The sequence below is a fragment of the Apium graveolens genome, chromosome 11 (genome assembly GCF_009905375.1).
Source record: "Apium graveolens cultivar Ventura chromosome 11, ASM990537v1, whole genome shotgun sequence".
NCBI classification, from domain to species: Eukaryota; Viridiplantae; Streptophyta; class Magnoliopsida; order Apiales; family Apiaceae; genus Apium; species Apium graveolens.
Window position 1 is genome coordinate 170687269 of NC_133657.1, and position 27948 is coordinate 170715216.

Genomic DNA, 27948 nt, shown 5'->3' on the forward strand with positions numbered 1-27948 from the left:
GACTTATCATATGCTGTCAATAAGCTCTCATAGTTCATGCACTCCCCTCAATCACATCATTGGAAAGCAGTTAAAAGAATATTGCGGAATCTGAAAACTACTTCAATGGTTGGTCTGAAACTTAGTAGCCAATTTGGTAATGATCTAATTGCATATTCTGATTCAAATTAGGCTGACAACCCATCTGATCATACCTCTACTACTGGCTATGTCATCTATTATGGCAACTCGCCAATTTGATGGTGTTCACGGAGACAACGAACTGTAGCTCGTTCATCCAACGAGGCAGAATATCGTGTTGTTGCATGTACGGTGGCTGAACTTAATTGGCTTTCTAATTTACTACGTGAATTGCATGTACCTATGACTTGTACACCACGTGTTCTCTGTGATAATGTTGGTGTTACCTTGCCACTACGTGAAAATAACAGGAATCATTCCAGTTGGAGAACACTGTCGTGTTCGGTTCTATATTTTGTACTACTATCATTATATCCCTCTACGCGACATAGCGCTTTTAGACCATTAACCATATTTGGTTGGGATTCACACAAATTTGCCGGGTCTTTTCCATTGCTATCATTTAGAATAGTAGAAATCTATGACCACCGATATATATATACAGATCCAATATTGTTTCTTTACTGAAACTTGCAATGTCTTTGCCATCTCCAAATTGTACCGGGCATGAACTATCACAAATCATATATATTACTTTAATTATAATATTACTATTTAGCCGTACCAGTTTTTTACACAAATAATCCTACTTATATACACTATAGTAATATATAATATGCATAGAGTTGGACCACAAGTCTGGTATCCCAATTTAAAGCACCAAATCAACTTCTAATAGGATTTTACATTCGGTTAAGGAGGACATATAAAGTTATAGGTGATCCTATCGATGTGTTTAATTTGAGAGATATGTCGACACTTTTATTTACTATGATGAAGGAGGAAGATGAGAAGAAGGAAGGACCTGGAATCCTCAAAATCGGTTTGTTCTGCCACTAGCATGTGGAAGGAAAAATCTAACCAACAAGCTTTGATGATACCGCAACATCATCAAATTTGATATTGACAATTGACGAGGTGAATGAAGATACCTATTCAACCCCTTGTGTTTCACCTTCCTGTTTCACTCCTGTTATTTCTCCAGCACACTCCAAGTACAACATCTAGCAATTACTAATGTTGTTAAAGAAACTGTGTAGTGTTTAAGATACATGAGTTAAGCTTTCAATATCTTAATAGTAGCATAATTGTAGACCTTTAATCTTTTATACCTCAGTTTGTGCAAAGTAGCACAATTGTTTTATAACTTTTAATCTATCTGCTATATAAATTTGAGTGGGTCATCGTAGAAATTTTATGAGTCTCCCTAAAATTGGATCAAAACTTGGTAAGAAGTATGGCGCCTGCCTCGCGGAGAGGTGTCCCAGTTTTATTTATTTATTAGTGAACTGCATCTGGGAAGAAGTTAACATGATGGTACTGGTACTTGTATTCTGTATATTGACACAAACAGGGAAGTTCAAATCGTAATGGTACTTCTGTTTAACATTTAATATAATATGTGAATTCATTATACCACAGAGCCTTGCAACATATGTTACGAAGTTTGAGCACATCTCTGCTTGAAGTATCCCCGCTTATAATAGATCAAAAGTGAGAGATTAATATATAATATCCGATTAAATGTACTAATGGTAATCTATAATTCTATGTAGAGTAATATGTGATTGATTTAAGGTTAACTGAAAGGGAGATCCAAAATTTCTTATAACATGTCTCAACTGCAGCTCCAGAACCATAATTTTTGCCAAACGGTGTAGATTAAATCATGTTTAGCCATGTTCAACTATGTACATCTACAAGAGCTTTGTAAAAAAAGGTGTAGATATCTTTCGACAGGTTAACAACTACGAACATACAAGCACTGCATTATCAAAGTAACAGTTAACAACAAAGAAAAGATAACACGCATCACAACCACTATTGCATTTCAGAAGCCGGTCTGCAATTTATTAGTAAACGAGACTAGAGCTTTCCCGTGCCTCCCATGGGCTATAAAGCTAGTTATATCTAATCATTGAAAGGTTTTAAAGAAAAACTCAATGTCTTAATATTTTTTCAAGTTATATTACAACCTATGACAAAATAAATTAAAATTAACAATGCTCCCAATTTATTTTAAGGTTACCATCAATTATTTATTAAATATTTTTTTTGGTTTACCAAAATAAAGGAAATTACTCCATCCGTCCCAAAATAAAATACAAGTCCCTTTGAATTTTTTCGCGTATTTTAAGATATCCACAAATCATATTTTAAATTTTATTTTTCTAAGTAAAAGTATACATATTAAATTTTAATTCAAGAAAAGAAACTTTTTAAAAAAAATATGCAGTACTTTGCCTTTTATACACCTTAAATACCCGTAAAAAATCAAAGGGACTTATATTTTGTGACCAGAGGGAGTCCTCTTTTTTTTGGTTACCCACAATCAAAAGTTAATATATAAATAATCATTGAAATATACTATTCTCTGGTTTAAACTTTTCAGGTTCAAGTGCAAATTTGTTTCCCCTATAGATTTTGATGGAACTCGGCTGAACTTAACAAATTCAAAGAATATACAATCATTTCAGTTTATAAACTAAATTGATCTACAAACAAATCTACCAACTATGTTAATGCAGAAGATCTACCAACACATCTGCAAACTATGTAACTATTTTAGTATCTGCCCATAATTTCCTTCCTGACTATCCCCCTTTAAAAATTATATACTGTCTACCATAAAAAAGGGCAACAATAGTTTGCAACGACACTAAAACCCAAAAAAAGCCAGCTATCTATCAGCAAAGTTAGCTTCACAGTTTAGCCACCTTCTATATTGTGATCATTATCGTTATCACCTTCATAATATTCATCATCACGATGGATGTGTTTGTCTTGGGTTTGTTCTGGAAAACGTTTCCACAAAAAAGAAAAAGAGAATGTATCAGAATAAACATCAAAAATTACATTATCTGAAAGAAGCTTGAATAGCAACAATTGGGTCAAGCTAACTTACGATCCATGCGTTCATCAGGGTCCTGCTCATCCTCATCAAAATCAGGAATATAAAAATCAGGTGGAACCTGCCAAATGAAGAATGAATATACTTTGTGAATTAATGAAATGTACAGGAATATATTTTGTTATTAGATTATGTATCTTGATTTGTAGGTCAAGGACTGTTATAATGGTATTGAAGTTATTAATTATATCATAAGCTGAACCTAAAATCTAGGGTTGGATCATGTATGGCCCAAGTAGTGATTCTGCACAAAAATACAGTTGAAAAATGCTATAACAGAATAAAGCAAAAATGTTTTCACAACCTCTAATTTTTAAAAATTGCAGGCACAGCTTTCTTAGAACTGTGAAATATGGTAAACGTGATGGTATTGCATGAGCAACTTAAATGTAATTGATTTAGAACCTAGAGTAAGCAATCATCAATGACCAAGTAAATTTGGAGGCTACTGCTGATTAGAGGTAAATAAACGAGTTCTGCACCTAACTTTATTATATTTATGTTATTTTTTTAGTAAGACTTCAGTCCATGTGATCTTAAGGCTCATGATAGTGTTATAAATATCGAACTTCATGCAACTAATCTGACCTTCACAAGATTAATCATTTCTGAGTCCAGCCACCTTCACAGTGGCTGAATGTTAGCTCAAGTCTCCATTAGGGTCCAACTATGGCTTTTTTTGGTCATAATTATATACAAATATCTTTGGTTCACTGAAGATATGTCCACTTTCAGGACTAGGAAGCTAATATAAAACAATTGGAGAAGACCATAAAAGATGTGTGAATGTGAAAAAGTTTAACAAGAAACTATAATATTCTCCCTACCTCCTGCATCTGTACACCTGGAGCATGTTGGATGCAGCGGAGGTTTTCCATCACTTGCATTTTTATTGTTCCAAGATAAGATTTGCTATTTAAGTTTTCCTGTTCACTCAACATCATCAAACAATTAATTAGTACAGGGAAAGGGTTTAAAGCTTTAAGCATTCTGTGCTTTTATGTGAACACGATGCATCGATTTAAAACAATAATGTATTACTACAGATACAGAAGAATCTAAAGATTTGAAACTGGCCATCTTTTATCTGAGCAAAGTGTATTCAATTTCAAATTAAATTTGTATTATGTAAAGGAAAGAAAAGGAGAAGGAACAGACTATGTGCCCCCCTGGAATCTTCAGAGAATAATCTGGGGCGAAATATTTACTATATTCATTCTCTGGTATTTCTGCAAAAGGGAAACAGAAACGATATGTTAATATGTTACCAAACAAATAGCAGAGGTTAAGGGATTAGCCAAAAAAAAATAGCAGAGGTTAAGCAACACCTAAATGTCCTCAAAATTCCATTATATTCAAGGAAATATTTAGTGTTCTCTTTCGACGAAGGATGTACTAAGTTCATTTCAGTTGTGATGAAAACTAAGAATGGGTTTATCTGAAAGTGTAGTCGCTAGACCATGCAACCAGTGTCCTGAAAAAAATGATAATTGTGGAAGGCGAATGATGATATTATTATACTGGCCCTTGGAGACCTCAAATTACAAAAGAAAATGATTTCACTGTTAAAATCAAGCTAATATAATTTCGGCATGACAACATTTTTTAACAGCTTCTAGTGAAACAAACAATTGTAACCTCGGTATCTCCAATTGTTTATGATGACCATTAAGTAATAAAAAAATAAAAACAGTTTTAGAGAAATGTACAAGGCACGACAACAGCTTTCTTAGGGAAAGCGAGCTCTCTGCTTGGAATAAGTAATAGCAATAAGGATGAGCAACCAACAAGCAGTCAAACTTATTAATAATATTATGCTTCTTTCTACTTCCTAGTAATATTCATTTACCCTTTTTATCGACAGATATAACATGTGTACAGTATATCTCTGTATCGTCTCAAACACCCAGACAAGTGTATCAGATTCAGGCAAAAGGTTGTTCGTACTGAATATTAATATTGACTTAAAGATCCATCAACTTCATACTCTGAGCAATGAGTAAAAAGTACAGAAAACTAAATCCTATATAAATTGGAAGGGGAAGAGTTCTTGTTTGCAGTACTTTACAAATGGATACTTGTGCATAAAAAAGCATAAATCCTAAAACGGGGAAAAAACTGGTACGAACCATTTGGAAGGTCGGTGTCCAAGAGAACCCCTGTTTCAACAGCCCAACATCTAGCAACATTCTCTTTTGTATAACCCCCTCCTCCAGTTACCTAATAAAGCAAATTCCTTGCTTCATTCTGATAATATATTTATAGGAGTTAATTAAAAAAAAGGTAAAAACACTTACCAGTAATGGCAGATTAAACTTTTTCACGAACCTGACACATTCAGCATGCCCTGTTCAAAATTTCAGTGCATGAAAATAACAAACAAAGAGCAAGTTTTATTACAAAATCATTACAAATAAACTTACAGATATAATGAAGGAACACTAAATAGGTTGCCATGTAACAGCAAATTGTTAATGAAAAACATCAAACACACAATGAACGTGTACTATTACCATCAATAGAAAGGTTGAAGCAGCCTAAGCGGTCACCGGCAAGTGAATCAGCACCACATTGTAGAACTATCGCCCCAGGTAAATATGTTTCAACGACCTTCGAGATAATCTACAAAACAAACATGGCATGCCAACTTAAACCTCAACGCTATCAATGCTCAGAATGTGGTCTAGTTTTAAAAATATTGAGCTTTCAACATACTGTCTTGAAAAGTCGATTAAAGCTGGCATCGTCTATCCCGTCCTTGAGAGGAACATTAATAGCATAAAATTTCCCTTCTCTCTCTCCTATTTCCTTCACAAGTTAAAATAGTAACAAACATTCATTCATGGTTGAGCAACTACGAATATTTAGTAATTTCCAGACACCAAACTAGGAAATAAACAAACATGATTATGTACAGATCTGACAAGTGTCATCAGCAGAAACAAAAAGCAGTAATAGCCACCATTATTTCTGTAAAAAGGGGAACCTCCATACGAGCTTTCCGATTTTCCCATTATATTTCTTCTTTCATTTATTTTTATCTAGATGTTAAGGAGCAAGTAATGTTCTCAAGTAATGGATGGAAATAGAGACATCTATTAAGTTTATAAAGGGATAGGTAAAACACTAAAATTATCTAGAAACTACTGCACTGCAGTAAAGTCCAAAAATAATTGTTCTTCTTTACTTATGCTGGTATATAATTATTAGGGGAAAAGCACAAGATGGTTCTTTGACTTAAGATTTCTTTTCAAGGACTCTATTTTTGTCATTGCCACACAGAAAATTTGCTATAATTTTATCACTGATTGACTCTGAAGGATTTTCAGAAATTTAATAGTGAAAAGGAAACTAAATAGAGAACTCTAGACATTATCAAAGAAATAAATGATGAACCGATTTAAGATCATGAGCTTGTTAGAAACCATCATGAAACAAATTATTTCAAAAGCCCAAGATGAGCTCATAATGCAGAGGGAATTACACAAAGTAGTATGGCTTCCACACCTCTAACGTCGAAGACCTCAGGGTACACCACATCCAATTAAGTAATCCTGGTGTCAGGTGACCCGTAAATAATGTGAGCATTTATTATTCGTCATCATAAACTATGACTGTATTTCTCATAAAGAATTGTTATAGTCGAGATTAATATAAATCACGATCTTTATTTGTTTATGAATTTAATCGAAAAAGAGTGAATTGAGATATATTGCAATAAACTAAACAATTTCTCCTATCTTTTGTAGTTGTATATGATTAAGTGAGAAAGCAAGGAGAAACACCCAAGAAACAAACAGATGGAAATGAAAACTCTACTAACTTTGAACAAAATGGTAAAAAAAAAATCTCACTAGACATGCATATAAGAAACTAACATAAAATGTTTTTTCACCTACTTTATTAATACCAAATAACATGCATGTGAAAAGTAGATAACAGAATATTTAATAATACAATTAAAATATCCCTTGCTTAAAAAGTAGAATCATGTTCCAGTTTTATGAACAGTTCATTCCGGTAACAAGGGGAAATTGATTTAAAAGGAATAACAGATGTAATACATTCTTGAAGGCATACTGATTATTATAATATGAAGTGCTTAGTGCTATGAAGAGTTTGATATGTAACAAAAGTAAGTAGCAACATATACTTGATTAATAATACTAACACATAAACCATGTACGCAAAATTTGTATAAATAACAGTAGAAAGTAGAAACCAGTGCATATGATGATGCATTTCTATTTAACAATCCCATAAATGAGAAATTAATTTCAACAATATGATTAATAACATAAACACTGGAAAACAGCAGTACCTTCACTTCGCCAGTTCCAGGAAAGAACAAATCCCCATACTTGTGAAAACTAACGGTCATAACCCTGTCACCAAAACCAGCAAGTCTTTGAGAAGAATTACGATAATCTCCAAAACCGTGAATCTTTAAGGACTACAATGACTTAATCTTTAATCCCCTAGAATTTAATGAAGTTCTCAGTCACTATACTGATGAACAGATATATCTAAGATTAGACGTCAAGTAGGCCAACAAAACTCTTTACAGTTATTATCCAATTTACCAACTCAACAAATTTACTTCTCTCCCTGACCAATTCATTAAAAAACCAATTAAGCATTTAAGTTTGTTCACAGACTTTGCAGGATGTAAATTTGCAGAAACGAGAGGCAAAATACACGTGGAAAGAGACATCACTGGTGTTGAGTAGACCAGCACTAAGTTTTCTAATAAGCTTGAAAAAAGGACAGGCAGAGGAAGATCATAGCTACTCTGTGCAGCATCAGATATTAAGTATGTGATGGTCCATAAACAGGGCCCATCCAACCCATACATCGTTCACTATATAACCTTTTGGAAAGTGATAATTTATGGAATGCAACTTTTACTTTACAAGAGAGTGATAATTTGATTCAACTTTGTAGGAATAAAATTAGCACATTCTAAATTCTAGTATAAAGCAAATTCAAAGAGTCTGCAAACATATTACATACTCTAATATACAATAAAATATTAGGTTAGTTTCAGAACCTATCAGTGAAGTAAAAGGCTTCTTCTACACCATCTCCGTGATGAACATCTATATCAATGTATAGGACACGTGCATGATACTTTAGAAGCTCCAAAATCCCTAGAACCAAGTCGTTGATGTAACAAAATCCAGATGCTTCACACTTCTTGGCATGGTGTAGTCCACCAGCCCAATTTATAGCAATGTCGCAGAGCTGATTGTTCAGTCTACGTGCAGCATCTGCAAGATATGACAAACGGTTTTGTAATATAAGCATAAAAAGTTCATACAGTACACCATTAGGAAATAAGACCTTGTTCTTACCTATCGTTCCACCAGCATAAATTTGACAGAACTCAAATAAGTTCTCAAAAACAGGACAATCTTCTCCAAGATTATCTGTAGGCAAAAAACAAAGAGATAGAACATTTATGACCCAAGTACATAAGTTCGACTGTCAAAACTTCCATTTTCTACGAACATTAGCAAACAATACCGTCAACTTCTCCATACATGAGCACTAGCATGAAAGATCTAGGGATATCTTTATGACAAGTACAGATTTATAAATTTCCCTAACCTAGAATGACTATATCTATGTATCCATTTTTAACTATTCCATGAATGAAGATTAACTAAAAAGACGCGAAGACACAAGAGAGGAACAAGAAATAATATACTACATAACATATACCTAGATAGTAGATAAATATAACCTCCGGCTTAGTACTTCTCTAGTCAAATGACATATCAGAAATCGGAACTTTAAAGTGACAACAATTATATAAGTTTGAAACCATAAACACCAGAAAAATTAAAAAAACAAGTAGCATATTTTAATACAGAAGATATTCATTGCGCCTTCAGATCAATTTTAGTTACTAAAAGTTGAAGAGAGTAAATCACCATTCCATTAGGTAGGGAGGTAGCAAAAGTTCAGAGCTTTAAAAACATTTAAAGCCATGGACTCTTATGACTTATCTCAAACAACGTTCAACCTTCTATTCATTCTTAACAATTTCTTGTGACAGAAAGAATTAAACTTTTAAAGTTAATAAAATTTCAGGCAAGTCATAAACAATAAGGCATGTTTTAAATTGCAGGACTTCATCAAACCCAAGTCTTACATTTTGCCAATTCATTCGGATACAGATTGAGCGTGTCAGGGTTTATGCGGTGCAAGAACTCCACATAATCAGCTGAATGAAATTGAGCAAGCTCGACGGGATATGCTTTGTGAGGTCTCTACATTATACAGCAGCGAAATCAGGACATGCAGCTATATATTAACAGAGGAGAAAGAAACTGAAAAGGCACTACATTTGTTTGACATACTAACATATATTTCCATCTTTTTGTGAAGATCATAAGAGAGAACCAAATGATGAGTCATGCATAATCTATGCGGCTTCATTGGATGGTTTGGCCCAAAGTAAACACTACCGACATCTCCTGCAATTACTCATTTGTACTGTTAGTCGAAATGTGGTACTCACTTGTACTTTGACATGTATTTTTAAGCTATTCAAATACTGCCCTTTGACATTATAATAAGTATATTTATTAGCATTATACAGGAAGATCTTGACCACATATTTCATAAAAAATCAATGGTGATTAATCAATGTCTCTCCGTCTCTCACTAAAACCACGTCTCCCTTGAACCTCCTCCTATATATATATGTGAGTGTGCATTTATATACACAAAAATGCATCCTCTCAGTCCCAACACATTGGGCAATTCCTTAAGCATTTAAATATTAGTAAAGTGACAGATGCTTAAGTTAATATAGCTGTCAACGAATCTACTGGGCTCAGCTGATACAGTTGTCAGCAAGTTACAATTGCCATAGAAGATACAGAAAATGGTAATGCAGTATCAAGGTCTCTTTAACTAGTTATAACAGATTTAATTAGAAGGTATCCAGCATTCTTATAACCCGGAATGATCTTAGCATATAAACTATCATGGTATCATTTTAAAGTAACTTGCATTTAAATGTAAATATGCACATACTCTCCCAGTCCGAAGATATAAAAGCATTTCATAAAAAACTGAATATTCGTAATTACATATGAAGATGAATATCCACATCCCTGGACATTTTATACCACTTGAAAAGAACTGAGAAAAAACTATTATATAAATTTCGAATAGGAACCGGCATCATACAACATAACACAAATATCTAGCCTGAGACCGTATTACAGAGAACAAGTAAATCCATTAACATTCAGCTACATTCTTGTCCAAAATAAAAAATTCAACTGTGTTTTTTGTTCTAAAGTTGTAGCATTTACAACTCAAATCCATTTCGACCCTCAAGTCCAAGGTTATACGGGCCGCATAGTTCAGCCCAAAGTATAACTTATAGAGTCGAAATTTATTCTCAAAAAAATACCCTTGAGCTATATTTTCTTGACAGCATATTTGTTATTAACAAGTCTTTTTTCAGAAAAAAAGTAGCAGAAACCCAATAGTGGGCTCTCGCGGTAAATCCAAAGAAATCCAATTCCGGGACTTAATTAAGAAAATAAAAAAACTACAGCAGACATGGGTATAAATCTAGGGTTTGAAATATAAAAAAACAAGAGAGAAGGAGGGAGGCTAAAAATTGCAAACCCCAATACTTGTATTTAAACACTCTCAACATTATATTACGCATTCAAGAAAAGAAACAGCTAATATACTACACAAGTGTATGTAATTATGTAAATAAAAGAGGAAAAAATGCAAGAAAGCTATAGATAAATACCGTCGTAGAAGTAGGAAATTTTGTCCTTAGAGCGCATGATGAATATGGTAGTAGGCAGCTGATGAGGAAAAGACTGTCGAGGGGGTCACTCCAAATTCGCCATTCTTCACCCCTCGCTGTAGTTGGTCTGTAGCTACTCTCAACCTGAGGTGTTTTCGAGAACAATAAAACAAGAGAGAGAGAGAGAGATTGAGAGAGAGGAGAGAGAGAGATTGAGAGAGGGAGAGAGAGAAAGAGAGATGTGTCAGATTATATCTTCGTTTTTTGGTTAGATTTAATTTCAGCTAAATTACTATGAATTTAGCTTTTGTTCTTGAGGAATTTTTACAGATTATTCTATATCAAAATTTTAGATTTTTTTATTGGGTAGGAATTTCAGTTTTTTAAGAAAAATGAAATCTAATAAAGAATAAAATAATAAATTAATGAAAATAGTTATTTTTTATTAAAAAAATTTACTAAAATTAATATTTTGGAAAGTAACTCTTATACGGTACTTGATTTTTGATTAACGAGTAAGGTTAATTGAATCGGAGCCGCAACATACAATTCCATATTATATTATTTAAATTAGTAATTTGATGAATAAGAATAGGAGTTAAACAATACCATGTTAATTCCTTGATAGAGACACACACCTAGCCTAAACAGATTTTGATATTTCATTTATCATTTTAAATTAGCAAAAAAAAAGATTTTGACATCTCCCTGAAATACTTGGTTCGGCCCAATTAAAATTAAAGTTCGAAACATTCTATCCGGTCAAAGTCCTAGTTTCTTAAGGCCGGGTCGAAAATTGGCCCGAATGTGTACGCATCTCTTGTAATATCACTTATACCTATTCTCATTTTAAATCTCATTCACATCATCCGTTCAAACATCCCCTAAAAACATGGTTCATTTATATATTTTTTTAAAATTTAATAAAATTGAATTTATTTCTATATAAACAAAAAATACCAGAAAATACATCGAAAAAAGGCAATTTATAAAATAAAAAAGAAATATAAATTTTATAAAATAAAAAAAACATAAGATTTTAAAAATAAAAAAACCAATTATTGTTTGTTATCCGAGTCTAAACAGACACATAAAAAACAGTGTGAAGCCCTCGGCCAAGGGAAAATAGGGTTAAGAGTGGCGGCAGGGGTAGCAAAAAGCATGGGAAAGCACGGCAAGAAGCAAAAACACCCACAACGCTCTAGAGAAAAGAACTACTATTACAATTCAGACAACGATGATCAACAACACAACACAACTTACCCTGTTTCCACACTTCCAAATGATGTCCAAAACTCTGACTCAGAAGAAAATGAAGACACCAACAACACTCACAATACTCAAACCCCTTCAAATGTTGTTTTTGGTCTCCCATCCAAATTCTCACTTTATCAACAATCTGTTCAGGTACTACTGTAACCCCCCCCTTTGTTCTTTATTCTACATTGTCATTTCTTTCCATTTTTCTTGTCTTAATGTGTGCTTGTAAGATATTTGTTTGTTGCATACATTACTAAAGATCTTTATTTACTAGTGTTCTGTTCTTATATTGATTTTATGATATTGTGCATTAGTATTTACAGCTGTGACAACTGTCAAGTGGAGCTAAGTGAGTCCACTCTCGTATAATTAACTATTTGTCTAAGCTTAACAATGATAATCACTCTTGTTAGGGTTACTTTTGTTGTGGTTGTGGTACATTCACGAATGCCAAAACTTTTTTTGTTAAATTATTATTGTTATTACTTGCAGTCACCAAAAGGGGATATAAGCTATCTGAAGAAGTTCTTCCTAATGTATGTCGGTGGAAGAGTACCCCTTCATCTTCAAGAAGATTTCTGTGGCACTGCACTTCTTAGGTACTGTTTCTCTTCGTCTTTTCCTTCTTAGTATTATGTAATTTGAGTTCTCATGTATACCACAATGTGTCTTCAATGATATTTGGGAGAGAAAACATGTAATGGTGTTAAAGCAGAGTTCTTTTTTACTTTCTTTTCCTTCTGATTCGTTTTATAAAGATTATCTTGTTCAGTGTATCCTCTGTCGCTGTTTAACTGATTTCATAGATATCAGTTTGAGTTGGATACACTTTTATTCAGTTAGGGCTAACTTATAAGCACATCCGTTCTTAATTAATATAAGAAAATATTTTGTTCTGATATTTATAATACATTCCTGGCAAATACTTTTCTTGCTTAGTTCTAGCATTGTGCAAAGTTCAGCTTCTTTCGTTGATAAATGTCTGAAAAGAAGCTTTAAGGCCTAAATCTTTCATCTCAACCCCTTTAAACTCTATCAAGGTGTTATACTTGAAGCTGAGCGTCAACTGTGAATATTTTAAGTTCTCACGAACCTCTTTCACTGTTTACAAACAGCCATAGTTTTTTGTTACTATCAGAACAATACTTTTTTTTTAACGAACAATAAGATTTTATTGAACATAAAACATAAGAATACAGTCGGGACAAACCCCCAAACTGACAACTACAACCTGATTGTGAAACAAAAATCGAGCTAAACAAATAGCCGTTTTGTTTTCAGATTGCTTAACAATAGAATATTCTTGATAATAAAAATAAAAATGATTACAAAAGTTTCTCAAGCAATCCAGTCGACACCACTATCATTGAAAATAGTAGAATCACAATTGACCTGGTCACTTAAAAAACCGGTGATAGACCAGTGTTCATATCCATCAGTTACACCAACTGAGGTTGGGGATACAGATGCCCCATATATTGAACAATCCTTTGTTGTGCGAGGTGGGCTCTCGCGATAAATACCACAATTCCAGATTTGAAGCGGGTTGCCCAGATCTCCCAATACACCGTATAAATCATTCTTAATGCAATATGACAACGAATCAAAAATGCCGCAAGACATACACCCAAAAATTGGGGACAATCAACAATCCAAAAAGATGGGTACGGTAACAAGATCACACCCAAAAGGATTTAGATCTCGATTTTATTGAAAACTATTATAATAGAAATTAAAGATTTAGAAATGGAAGAAACGGGATGAGAGGATGGACGGATGTGAATTTGATGGAAGGAGGGGATGGTGAAGGATGGATGATAGTTATGAATGACGGCCGACTCTCATTAGGGTTTTGAACAATACTTGATACTGCAACCTTCACTTGGTTGAAAGCTGACCTAGAGGCTAAAGTTATCTCTTTTCTTGTAAAACGATAAATGAGACAAAGAAAATACAATCATGAACTCTTATTATAGTCTACATAATTGAAGTATAATAGCGTAATGTTTTGCATTATAATAGTTAAGCTCAACTAGCCTGTTAATATGGATAATTCATAATAGTTAAGCTGGACTTAGCCTGTTAATATTATGGAAGCTGAACTGGCCTTTTAATATGGCAGCTGATTCGCTAGTTGTAATATACAGTATTTTTACTACTTATATTAAGAACTTTATGAGACTGGTAAACTCTCGAATTTGGAGTTTGGTTCGTCACTCAGTTATATAATCATCCCATATCAAGTTCTCAAAGTATATTATATCTTTTCATTTGGCAGTACAGAGTGGCTTTGTAGCGACACAAGACGAACTGCTGTTGGCCTAGATTTTGATGTTGAGGCTCTTAATTGGTGCATGGAGAATAATCTTAACAAATTTGGATCTGATTTGTACTCTAGAATCTCTCTTTTTCATGGTAATGTCTTGCATCCTCTCGAGGCTAAATTAGTGGAATTTGAGCCCAAAGACTTCATAAAGAATATTACAAAGGATAACGAAGATGTTCCAGATATTGATACACTCTCTACCACACTAGCTGGAGCTTGTTCGTCTAATAAAAATATTTCCACCGTGCCCCCAAGAGATATAGTGTGTGCATTTAATTACAGTTGTTGCTGTCTTCATAGTCGTCAAGAGCTGATTTCATATTTTAAATATGCCCTTAGTTCGTTGTCTAAAAAAGGTGGTATATTCGTGATGGATTTATACGGTGGCACATCATCGGAGTGTGAGCTTAAGCTGCAGAGAAGATTCCCCAATTTCACGGTACATGTTTGCTTATTAATGCCTGATACAACAACTATCAGTTTTTTTCCTTTTGGCATTTTTTTTCCTTTTGGTGTGATTACTAAGATTATATCATTTTCCACCCTTGTAAATATCCTTAAATACATCCTCCATATCTTACATGTCCATGAGTGCCATTAGTACTTATCATTGATATATATTTTTATCATGCTTTAAGTTCTATCAAAGATAATAGAGCATGCTACTATATAAATCCATAGTGTAGATTTGTTTTTGGTGTTGTATATTTTAACTTGGTTAGGAACCCAGTCAATCTTTCCTTTGTAAATAATGTCTAGAAGAAACTTCTCTTTGTAAGTTAGTGAGCTCTAGAACTCCCTAATTAGTATCACAAGAACTGCATTCTGGCGCCCAAGTTTTCTTTTTCCGGATCTAGTTTATGACTTCTATTAACTTCTTGATGTATTTATTTTCGCTAGTCGTGAGTAGATGTGTGCGTAAGAACATATTTGCGCGAAGCATATGATTCTAACAATTTAATTGTTTTATTGCAAAAATTTCTTCGTACTATTAGTTTCGAAACTTTACTTTTGATTGACTGATGGAATGCTAACTTCTACTGTTAATCTGACTTAGTATGTCTGGGAGCAAACGGGATTTGATATCCTTCAGCGAAAAACAAGGATCAGCCTTCACTACAATTTACAAAAGCCACAGAGGAAAATTCGCCATGCATTCTCGTATGAATGGAGACTGTGAGTATTTCCTTGTCACTATTGTTGCTAATATTTTATTTCACATACTGTTAGTAGCGAAGAACAATATAATTAGTTTTTAAAACTATTAAAATCTTATTTGTTATGTTTCAGCTGGTCATTACCCGAGATTAGAGACTGTTTGGAAGAGGCTGGTTTTAAGTCTGTCCACTTCTGGATTCGCCAGATGCCAGACAGTGAAAACATAAGAAGAATTGAAGGATTTGGTGATAGTCAAGACGTAAAATATGAAGAGGTAACAAGTTTTCAGCAGCAAGATTCATGGAATGCGTTTATTGTAGGTGTTGTCTAGTAATGAACTGCTCCATTTTACTAGGATATTGGTTGTTGCACTGTGGAGACTGTAAACACAGCTAATAATTAAACTTTCATAACTTGAAATCAAAATCTTTATTTGTGGCAAAGAGCTTTCATCTCTTTATTGTGTTTTTGTTTTACTTTACCATCAATGTACAGTTGGTGGTCTCATAGTCATCAGCTTACCAATAACCTTGAATTAGAAACGTAAGTTGCCATTATAATATGATTTTGCCTTCTGTGATCGACTTCTGAGTTCTGACACAAGACAGAGTGAAAGCTATTATAAAGATTGATACCAAAGCATGGTTTGAAGTTCATTAGTTCATAATATTGTATTAGCAAATCGTACTATCACAATATATCCAAATCTGGACTCTTTAATAGCATGTCAAAAAAGTAATGGTCATCTGACAATATAGAAGATCACTATCTTGAGGCCTGCCTACTGTGCTTGTACTCTTTGTTTGTATACTTAAATCTTCAGATCCTCGAGAGATGCTGAACTTTTAGACACCACCAACTCTCGCAGAATACACACTGTTAATGTCAAGATACAAATGCCCCGGCTGACAAGGACTACAGTATGCATTTTAGAAGGGAATAACAAATCTGGAAAATGAATTTGAGAAGCTAAAATAAATTTGTAACACTTTTGCTCAAGTAGAAGTGATTATAATATGTTGACTCACACTATAAGCTTTAGGGCTTCACAGCAAATGGATTTTACAAGTTCCAGTCTGTATACCCATTCGAAGATATCTTACAGCAAAAATGAGCTAAATATTTACATGTGAAGATGAAACTAATACTGCTAGCCAGGAATGGCTTCGAGTCCTTCTATGGACTTCAAAGCAGGATGTGTAGAGTGCAATTCATCTAAGGTGGGATTATGAAACTTTGCATAAAATTCTATGAATATATCACATGTAATTGGGTAATTATAATATCACAGGAATGAATTTAAAACATTAAGGTTTTTTACGGGACACAAGAGCGTATGCTCGGTAGCCTTAAGAAAACAATTCATGAACTTTATTAATGATTGAGCGTAAAAGTAGAATGCAGCAAGGATTTTCACTCCATCCATTCGATTCACCACTCCCTCCATCAATTTTCAATGAACTCGCTGATTATCATTAATTAATGGGGCCTATTTATTTAAATTATTTTATTTGTTTTGTTGATGCTTTTGTTACTGTGTTTTAGTACAATTCCAACGGCTATATAATGACTCCAAAATCTAACAACTATAATTTCAATTTTTAACGGTCATATATTATAGCCTATAAATTGCAAAATTCAGATTTACTTGTAACATAAATTTTTACATACTCATATCTTTTCACATATTTTGTGTTTTATATAAATATATATACATATTTAAAAAAATGGGTACTAATTGGCTCCACTCCGAAAAATTACAATTATGTATTTCTTGGATTCGATAATTTGTTGATCCAATTACCGGTCGATATTTAAACAATAATAATTTATGGGGGAGAATTCATGAGGATTATGTCGAAAATTGGTGGGGCACTCCGGAAAATTCTCATACTGAGTTTCGTTTAAAATTTGCTCTGGACTAACACTCACCATATGTTAGATATTGAGTGCAACACAAAGGGGGTATGAATGTGTTTTCTTGATTTTTAGTCTTTTTAAAACTGATTTGGAAAGGTGGTGAATAAAGCAGTTTAATTGTAGAGATACTATGTTTAGCAGAATATAAAGAACATGCACAATAAACACAGTATTTCAAAACTCACTTAATTTGTATTAAAATTAAGTATGCCTTGCTACAATTCCTGGGTTCTTAAGAATATAAAAACTCAGCTTCTTCCTTGAGAGAGTACAAGAAAATTTAGATCTGTTTGTTACACTTAAAAACAAAGGACCGGTGTTTACTTTATAGATTAGTAAACACAGGTTTACACAGCATACAATAAGATGTACTAAACCCTACTTTAAGTTATCTCTAAAGCTTCCATTTGTGGCTCAGTGAATTCTTGCAAATCTTGTAGGTTTGTGACCTTCATTTGTCAATTAATTTTGGCCCCTGATCTTGCACTCTTCAACCTCCTTTTGTAGACTTTTCAATTTAAGTGATTAGATCGTTTGTTGATTGATAATCTTGAATCTTTAACTTGTCTGCAATCTGTACTTGGGGTTCATATCGAGATCTACAGTTTGTTTTATAGAGAACTGACATCTCGATAAGTATAATGGCTTATCGAGATCTCTGAGTTCTCTATAAGTGTCTTTGATTTGTCGGGGTCTCTAAGTTCTCTATAAGTAAACTTGGCTTGTCGAGGTCTCCAAATCTCTGCATGTAGAAATGACTTGTCGATATCTCTGAGATCTCTATACGCATTTTGACATGTCGATATCTCTAAGATCTCTAATGATAATTTGACTTGTCGATATTTCCAATCTTCATATCTTCATTTGACTTATCGATATCTCCAATCTTCATATCTTCATTTGACTTGTCGATATCTCCGAGTTCTCTATATGCAGAATTGACTTGTCGATATCTCAATATACATTTTGACTTGTAGATATTTCTGAGATCTCTAATGGTAATTTGACTTGTCGATATCTCCGATCTTCATATTTTCATTTTGACTTGTCGATATCTTTAAGACTTCTCTATAAGCCATTTTGGACTTCTCGATAAGTTATTCTGGAGTTCTCGAATGACTTCTCTCTATGACTTAATCTGTGACTTGTTGATATCTTGACTTAAAATATTTTTTCCAAAACAGATTTATTCAACTCCAAACTTCTTCACCTTTTCTCTAAGGTATGATCTTGTCGATCTTCTTCCATAGTTTATTCTTAGACTTGAGACTGTTTACAAAATAATACTCCAGTCTATACACAATGCAAATTTAGACTATCATACAACTAAATGTTAGGGTTGTCAATATGACTTAGTCTTGTTATGATATAGGCATGTTTTGCACAACAATCTTCCCCAATTTGTGAGAAGATTGCTTATCACAAATTCATGCCTGATAACAAGACTAATCCCAAGCTAAAAACAAATACATAAAAATTGACAGATTAACAAATACAACTTTTATACACTGAGTGATTACATGAGTTCAATAAGTACATTCATCACATGAACTTCTCATAACCTAATTCTTTTCTAATGAGGTCCTTTAGATTTACAAGTACTTGAAGTTCCTCTATGATTTCAGTCCCTCCTAGAGCTTCCACAAGCTTGAGCCAATCATCCAATGAATAACTATTCAAGTAATCTACTCCGAATCTTGAGAACATGCAAGCTTGTATGTTTAGAAAATGTCCATCCTTAATTATTCTGCTCAGCCCCTATGCCTCAAGTTCATTAGATCTTTGCTCAAATATTTTTATCTCTTTTATATATTTTCTTTCCCTTTCCTTTCTTTCAGCTTTTTCTTTTGCTCTTCTTTCATCTCTTACTTTTAACTATACACACATCACAGCCCTTGTACTTGTGTCCTTATCCTTCATTAAGCTGGTCACCCTCTTAATTTCTGTGGTTGAAAGTTTATCCATTAATTCCCTGCCAAGTAGAGTGAAGGAGCTATCCTGATAATAAATTTTGACTTCTCTTAATGATACAACCCAAATTTTGACTATTTCTTCAAGCTTAATGTTGAAAGTAGCTCATCATCAGTGATGCATCGGTTTAATGGTAGAAAATTAGTTTGATCAAAGCAATTCCAGATAACCCGCTTTTCAACTTGCAGCTTCTTTGGTTTTCTCCCAACAGTCTTCTAATGAGTTTTGATTGGTGGCTTAAATGAAGGTAGGTTTGAGACTTTCTTTAGAGTGGTTTGGCTGGAAGTGATTGGTATTTTGAGTAAGGTGTTTGAAGTTGGTTTGTACAAAAGTTTAGGTTTAAAGGTTAAGGATATTTGAGTGTTTGAGCTTGCAGGCTTAGTGGTTTGAGTATGTGAGATTTGAATTGGTAGGACATTTTTCTTGGTACCTTCACCATCTTCCCTCTTCTTCCTTCTCCTTTCATCTCCCCTCTTCTTATCATCCCTTTTCTTGTCTTCTAATTTGCTGCCAGTTGCTTTAGAAGATTGACTTGGATTTGATCCATAAGGTTTTTGCTCATTGTTCTTCTGCCCATCATCATCCTTGTCATATGTTGTATTGAACTGTGTAGTTGGCAACATGGTCTCAACATTTTGTAGGTATCTTCCCAGCATCCTAATCATCTCATCATCTTCAGCTGTTTTGAAGTTCTTCCTCTTTAGATTAGTTTCCAATGTCATAATTGATCTTGTATTTCCCCTTACACAGATTTTAGGGTACTGTGAAATATCTGCATTGTTTAGTTTATGGACAAATGTAGGCCACCCCCTTGCTTGGATGTAGACTAGGCTTCAGGAAAAGTAGCTATCTGAACTTTATTGAGTTCTTTGAACAATTGATGTCCTCTAGAATTACTGGATTAACTCTGTCAATTATTACATCCATGCTCTCATACTTTGAAGATTTGAGAGAGACACTTTCAGACATCTATCTAAACCACGGTCATTGACATTGGCTACTATCCTCTTCTCCAAAAAGTTGTCAACCTTTACTATTACCACTCTTAAGAAATTGATGTTGTTGGCCAAAGCTCTCTTGTAAGTGATGTAGTTATTGGCCATAGAAACTCTTAGAACTACTAGTAGCTCTTTGCACTCCTTATCTTGACAGGGTCCTACTGTATCTTTCTGGAGCCTGTCTTTACTAACATCTTGAGAGAGTTTTAATTGCATAGAACTTTGACCAGAGTGAGTAGTAGATTTTCTAGCCTCCCGAGATTGTGAAGATTTACCAGCTTCCTTGGACTGTTGAATCCTAACTTCTATCTCCCCCTTAGTCTTGTTGGCAGGTAGGAGTAGTGGATTTGGAATTTTTGGCCTCGCAGCTTCAGGAAGAGCAGGTAAAGGAACATTCAAGGCACCCATGATAACTATCAAAGAAACTGAATTCTGTATTTGAATATGTTTGTGGGAGTCTACCAGGGTCCTGATGTCATTCTGTTGACTCTGCACTAGATAAGTAAAAGCATTGACCTGAGCTGTGAGTGAGTCATTAGAGGCTTGGAGAGTTAAAACTTGCTGTTGTAGAGATTGTATTTGGAGATTTGTTAATGTAGAATGAGGTTATTGGGAACTTGAAGAGATAGGAGCACCAAAAGTAGCTTGAATTGTCTCCTTGATCCCTTGCATTAAGAGCATATGGTTCATATTTAGCTTGATGAAGTTGATCCAGTTTGACCCTTGAGTCATTGTTATTTGTAATGTGATTCTGGACAATTTCATGCAAAGCTACAAATGATCGCTTCATGTTAGGAAATGAATAACACACGGGGGGGGGGGGTGAATGCGTTTTACTGTTTTTGAGCTTTTCTTGAATGTTTATGGTTGAAAAAAGTAAATTAATTCTTGTAGTGAAATGTGTTCATGCAGAATTTAAACTTGCAGAAAAATAAGGAACACAGATCTTCAAAACTCACTTAATTTTATATTAAAATTAAGACTTTTTTGCTACAAAATTTCTGGGCTCTTTGTTGATAAAGAGCTTAGCTTCTCCTTGAGAGTGTTAAAAGAAATTTTATCTAAATTATTACGACTGACTAAGGACCAGTGTTAACTTTATAACTCAGTTAACTGCTGGTTTACACAGTGTGTAATAAGACATGCTATTAGCTTTTCTGAACTGTCACTTGTCATTTCTATTTATAGAAAAGCAGATCTTCCATTTCTGGCTTAGAATATCTTTAGCATCCCGTGTTCACTTTAATCTTCCTTTGTCAGTTAATCTTTACCATTGATCTTGCACATTCTTCATGCTGCTTTTTGTAGACTTGTCAATCCAACTGTTGGATTGTTTGTTGATTGATTATCTTGGATATTGAACTGATCTGCAACCTTGTACTTTGAGATTGTACATCGAGATCTCCAGTTTAGGTCTATAGAACACTTGGCATCTCGATAAGTATATTGGCTTATCGAGATCTCTACTACTCTACTACTCTAGAATAGAGAAGGAAGACTTGTATAATCATAACTAGCAGTTTGATATGTAAAATATTAAACTATTATAAAATTAGAATAGTATAAAGAAACTTGCATGATTATAGTTAAACGATCTGATATGTAAAACGTTAAACTATTCTAAAATTAGAACAGCATAGAAAAACTTGCCTTTGGGTTTTAGAAGTTAGGCACATTCGCAATGACATAACTATTCTGACATTCTGTCTCAAGACATCACCGTATTTATTTTACTAATCCTTTGATTTGCTGCTCATGCACTGCTGTAAACCCAATATTTCATATTATTCAACTCTACTCATCATCCATTCCGTCTGAACCTGATTTTATCGATCGACTCATATCTATAATTAGAAAATAACACTTTAATCATCTAAACGATAATTAATCGATGAACTGCGCTTCAAAACCCTATCATCCACCCACACGATAACCCATATATAATTACAACAGTAAAACACAAGACTCTTGACCCACGTAGACACGTAATTCGCATAACATGTAATCAGATAATCTACGTATCACATAAATTATATCACACCTAACTCGTTTCGTCAAAATATTTGACTCGGTACGTATAAAACAGAAATCGAGTCAAAATACGACTTTTCGATAAATACGCGACTCAGAACTGACTTGCAAAATAAGAGACCTTTTGAAACCAAAAGGATTTGTGTCTTGAAAGTATTTTTAATAAAATCAAAATATTTTTCTGAATCAAAATATTAAACGGATGACCGATCTATTTATTATGAATAAAATAAGAATAATTTAATTAATAATAATATTAATTGAATATTCATTACCTTTATAGGATTTTAAAAGCTCAAAATAATCCTAAAATATTTTTTGGCTTAACTATAAATAATTTTATTTCATTTAATTATTTATAAATAAAATAAATCGATTAAATGAATTAATGGACCAATTAAATGAATAAATAATTAATTAAAACAAATTATAAATAATTAAATCAAATTTGGATTTTCAAAAATAATAAAGAAAGTAATTTTCTAGGATAAAAAAATTATTCAGTTAATTATTTAAAGTAATTAACCAAACACAGCAACTCGTTTTACTCGTTTCTCGGTTGGGTGTCGTTCTAATTGAACACAGCAACTCGGAAACAAGAACAATAACAACAGGCGATGCCACACGCATCGATTCCGGAAAAAATAAAGTAAAAATTCCGGTAGAAGCTCGAAGCTTTCCGGCCAAGAACTCAAATGGATTAATTATTAACCAAACACGATGATTTTGGTGTCAAAATAAGGTGAATAACGATTACAAACTACTCATGTAATCAAAACAAGAATAACACGGAAAAATCAAAAACAAAAATGGAACTGTTAGTCCCAAAGTATCGTAGAAGGGGGGGGGAGATACCTACAATCTTTTTCAATTCTTTATAAGCTCTTCGTTAAAAATACAGAATCAAAATAGACACAAAACAATTCGAGGAATATATCATTTTATTAATATAATCCTTGAGGTTGCTACAATTTAATCAAACAAATGATTGGCTACAATATATTCGACAGTACAACGGTATATTTACAAGCTTAATGAATGAAGTCTTTAATAGAGCTATCGTTAAGACACAATTTGTTGTTGAGGAAGATAAGCAAATGAATTTTCATTCATTCTTCCGCTTTGTAGTCTTCAACTGCTTTGGACAGGTGGCATAACTGTATCCACTCAAAATCCATTCAATTGCTTCTGTTTGTTCAATAAAAATAACCAAGTAAATTTACTGGGGACCAGAGTGACTTAAATTTCTATGTGATTCTTACTTGCGACCACAGGGTAAAGATATCGCCTTGGAATAATTCTCCAGCTTGTTACTCGTGACCACTAGACATAAATCTCCTTCTATGCCGACTTGCGACCACAACCAAGTGACTGTGCATCTCTATTTGCTTACTTGCGACCCTAGTGCAAGTGTGACTTGCGACCACAATGCAAGTTGGATTTGCCTTAGAATTCTGAAATGCTTGAGTCTAACTTGCGATTGGAGCTTCACTTTGGAGCTCTTTAGTTGCTGTTAGGGTGAAAACACGCGCTAAAATTACACGCAAGTATACGCCTTCGCAAGTAGTATAAGATATAAATCAGATTTGTTCCCACAGAGACTGGTTTAGGTTAACTTAAGATTATGCACTTATGCAACAATGGTATGGTTATCGCTCAATGCTAAGACAAATAACACTTTGGGTTGTTGATTAACTATAATATTAACTAACATTTAAATAACTAAGAATTAAAGTGATTGAATTAACTATATGAGACAAACATGGGATTCTAACTTCATTACTACTTCATTCAAAGTCATTGTTCTTAACCTTAGCATGCAATGGTGATGATAACTAATTAGATAACATGAAACTAGTAAACGCCAACTTTCGTAGTACGAATAACCTACTACTAGACATCCACAAAAGAGATAGAAGCTGAATAGACACCAATTATATTGAGACCCTATATGTCTATAGAATTTGACAACATAAAGGTTTAATGAACAATTTATCTATCGTGATTATATAGGGCAAGTAAGATGGTTAAAATTACCTACGAATCATGTATAACAGTTATACATGAACTTATGCTAGCATGGCAAGTTCTAAACCTCTATATTCATTTTCGCTTCAATAAAGATTAACACGCTATCTTATATAATAGCTACACACATAAGATGAATAAGCATAACCAATACTAGGATATCAATCAATCACCACACACCAAGATATTGAAACAAATTAACTATAGAAATCCATAAGTAATTCCGTTAGAACCCCAAGATAACGATTAGTTCATAACCGAACTCATCGTCACCATGGGTTCCAATGAAAACATGATAATAGGGTTCAAAGACAAATCGAAAATAAGCATCCAAGTATCAACTATACTAAAGAAAACAAAAGTCTTCTTCTCCGTAGCCGTCTCGTGCTCTCTAGGCCTTCTTATGGCTCTCTCCTGGTCTCCTTGTTGTTAAAAATGTCTTTTTATTGATATATATAGGCTCCAGGACTGACCATGACTCTCAAAATCTTCAATTTCGACTAAAATCACTATTCTGATGCAGAAATAGGGTGTAGGCGCGCTACTATCAGTCCGCGGCCACGCTGGAATAGTGATTTCTGGAGCGCGGGCGCGTTGGTTCTGGCATGGCCGCGCTGGCCTTCTGGAAATTTTCTGACAATTCTTCTTTTGGCCGTATCTTGCGTTCTGCTCGTCAGAATTAGGTAATTCAACTGCCCACACGAAGCTAACGAGATTCTCTACAAGTTGAGAATGGCCTAGGATTCCAATTCTGATCCCTTTTTAGCATATTGCTTTGAAAATATCCTTTCTTCATTTAACTGATGCCTGAAATGCAATAACACAAAAACACATCACAAATACCAACAACTTGAGTCCAAAACACCAACTTAAGCTTGTAATGAAGCGTTCCAAGTAGATATATAATCCACTTATCAGTTACAACCTAAATGCTTGTAGTTTCCTTAGTATAATTACTTTACTGGCGACTACAGGACAAACATTTCTTCCATGGCCAATTTCTTTCACTACTTTCTGACTTGCGACCATAAGACATGCAATTGCCTTAGATAAATTTCATCCTCTTGTCTTCGGTAATTGCATCAATATTAAATCTTCTGAATAATCAAATTAAAGCATTTCTGACTATGGTGATGTTTGGTGCAATGGTCTGGTTCACAAACAACTAGCATAAATTGATTTAATTCAATTTCCTTTACAGTTCTGAATTGATATAACTTGGTTGGTTATTCATTGCTTCATTCACTAAACCCCTAAACTGTAATACTTCAAATTAAGTAATTTTACTGACACTGGAAGTCCTTTGACATTTTATTCTTCATGGAGGTTTGAACATATTAATGAATTTCTTCCCATGACCTAGTTACGCACTTAGAGCATTAATTTCATCTTTTGATTCTTTGTATTTATCCATTCTTCATCTTCAGGGTTCCTCTACTTCACATTTTAATATTAATTCTCTGTTTCTATTTCATGTTAAGTTATAATTCCTCGATTACATATTACATTATATTATGCTTTACAAAAACTCAATCTAATCTATCCGCTAACAGAATAAGCAAGAAATTAGCATGGTTCTACTGTAATTAACAAGTTAAGTCCATCAATAACATCACAAAGAACCTATAAATCCCAGAAATCAAAAACCGACATCCAAGAAAATCGACAAAAATCGGTTTTATCGAAAAACCCCACCTTAATCAGTGATGTTAGTACCAAATTAAAGAGCTTCAAACAAGCTTTGATTTGGTTATTTGAACGTCAAGAACGGCTGAGTAATTCTCCTAGTATCGATCGATGATGGTGATGAAGGGATTAAACTCAAGGTGAACCTTATCTGATCTATTTGGATAATATCGAAATTTATGAATTTTTTTATGAAAAATACAAAATTAGATAATTGGCTATTTATACTTACTGCCAAATTATACCCGATAAATCACAAATCGGTTCTTTGATCTCGTAATTTAAAATAAGAAGCCTGAAAATAATAATTTACGAGGAATATTAAAATATTATTTATAAATAAATACAAAATCTATACTAAAATTCCCCAAAATTAAGAATACTCCAAATATGCGAAAATAATCGATCTTTGAAATATGCATGATTTTATAAAAATGAAAACGTAAATTTTGTGGCCTTTGAAGTCCCGGTAGGGTCCCGATCCGTTAATGTTTTAGAAACCGAAATATTTACTAAATTAACAGAAAACCCCGCAAACACATATAATGTATGCAAATACACACAAAATGAGATAAAACAAGTACCTCGATAAAAACGTACTTTCACACGTGTCCAAATCGCGTACAATTTCATACAAATGCATTTTAAACACGTAACGAGTATCCAAAAAATAATCCGATCCTTACGGGACCACACATAAATCTATCGCATGTTAAATCATGGCAAGACACATTTTTAAATAATATTAAACACATAATAATTCATTTAACAAATATCAAAATAGCTGTAAAATATTATTTTTAAATAATTTCTCAACTCCCCCACTATCAGGTTGGGCTTGGACAAATTCCAAATAAATATTTGACGCAGACAGAATATCCACTCAATCCCTAATATTACAAAATGAACTCAATTTACCGATATCAATAAAATGACCGGCTTTCAAATAAACTTTTGAAAATAATACATTTAAGTAAAGATTTTCATAAATTAACAAGGATCGATACAACACTTATCAATTAGCACATTACCATTTAATAACACGAACTCGTCAAACATGAATAAAATATCCACCATTTTACTCATTTCAAATCAGAAAATCACATAAACATATTCAAGTAATAATAATAATAATTCTGAAAATATGGGATATCACAGACATCGACAAGTCATTTCACATATAGAAAACTGGAGACCTCGATAAGTCATATATACCTATAGAGAACTTAGAGATATCGATAAGTCATTATACTTATCGATATGTCACTTCTCTACAGAACAATTGGAGATCTCGACATACTATCTCAAATTCAGAATACAGACAAGTTCAAGATTCAATATTATCAGTCAACAAATAGTTCATTCACTGAATTGGAAAGTCTACAAAAGTAGCTTGAATAATACAAGATCAAGGGCCAAGATTAACTGGACAAAGGGTGGTCACAGACCTGCAAGATTCTTCACAGATTTGCTAACACCAGATAAGAAAATAGACAAGGTTGCTTTAGAAATTGGTTTAGTACATTTTAGTGCAAGTTTTGTAAACCCGTGTTGCCAGTCTATAAAGCATGCACGGTTCCTTAGTTTACAAGTAACAAACATATCTAGATTTTCTTTTATTCTCTCAAGATAGAAGCTGAGTTCTTATTTTCTTAAGAACACATATTTGTAGCAAGATGAACTTGATTAATAC

The 27948-nt window shown here is 33.5% G+C and overlaps 2 protein-coding genes across 5 annotated transcripts; one reads left to right on the plus strand and one right to left on the minus strand.

The window, feature by feature from the left end:
• Positions 1 to 2565: 2565 nt before the first annotated feature.
• LOC141698088 (histone deacetylase 9) lies at positions 2566 to 11129 on the minus strand. Of its 4 annotated transcripts, XM_074502701.1 has the most exons (14): positions 10878 to 11124; positions 9461 to 9573; positions 9249 to 9366; positions 8446 to 8520; positions 8142 to 8361; positions 7413 to 7476; positions 5807 to 5899; positions 5605 to 5713; positions 5389 to 5438; positions 5221 to 5311; positions 4250 to 4320; positions 3919 to 4017; positions 3086 to 3152; positions 2566 to 2975 (listed from the first exon to the last, which is right to left on the minus strand). In XM_074502701.1, exons 1-14 carry the CDS (start codon positions 10912 to 10914, stop codon positions 2890 to 2892), a joined length of 1293 nt encoding a protein of 430 aa, XP_074358802.1. In that variant the 5' UTR covers positions 10915 to 11124; the 3' UTR covers positions 2566 to 2889. The 4 variants fall into 4 exon arrangements, 3 of the variants coding, with proteins under 3 accessions (XP_074358802.1, XP_074358803.1, XP_074358804.1); XM_074502702.1 differs by lacking the exon at positions 10878 to 11124 and having other exon boundaries at positions 9457 to 9573; XR_012564938.1 differs by lacking the exon at positions 2566 to 2975 and having other exon boundaries at positions 3919 to 4024; positions 10878 to 11129.
• An 841-nt stretch (positions 11130 to 11970) lies between these two features.
• Positions 11971 to 16155, plus strand: LOC141698646 (uncharacterized). Its single transcript, XM_074503417.1, has 5 exons — positions 11971 to 12284; positions 12630 to 12736; positions 14416 to 14902; positions 15521 to 15639; positions 15754 to 16155. Exons 1-5 carry the CDS (start codon positions 12039 to 12041, stop codon positions 15950 to 15952), a joined length of 1158 nt encoding a protein of 385 aa, XP_074359518.1. The 5' UTR covers positions 11971 to 12038; the 3' UTR covers positions 15953 to 16155.
• Positions 16156 to 27948: the final 11793 nt, after the last annotated feature.

Excerpts from the sequence above, each read along its gene's own strand:
- LOC141698088 (XM_074502701.1), bottom strand. The coding sequence starts at position 10,914 with ATGCGCTCTAAGGACAAAATTTCCTACTTCTACGACG. Across the intron at positions 9,574-10,877 it reads AATTTCCTACTTCTACGACG|GAGATGTCGGTAGTGTTTAC; the intron begins GTATTTATCTAT and ends GAGTAATTGCAG. Across the intron at positions 2,976-3,085 it reads CCCTGATGAACGCATGGATC|AACAAACCCAAGACAAACAC; the intron begins GTAAGTTAGCTT and ends AACGTTTTCCAG.
- LOC141698646 (XM_074503417.1), top strand. The coding sequence starts at position 12,039 with ATGGGAAAGCACGGCAAGAAGCAAAAACACCCACAACGCTCTAGAGAA. Across the intron at positions 12,737-14,415 it reads TGTGGCACTGCACTTCTTAG|TACAGAGTGGCTTTGTAGCG; the intron begins GTACTGTTTCTC and ends TTCATTTGGCAG. Across the intron at positions 15,640-15,753 it reads TTCTCGTATGAATGGAGACT|CTGGTCATTACCCGAGATTA; the intron begins GTGAGTATTTCC and ends GTTATGTTTCAG.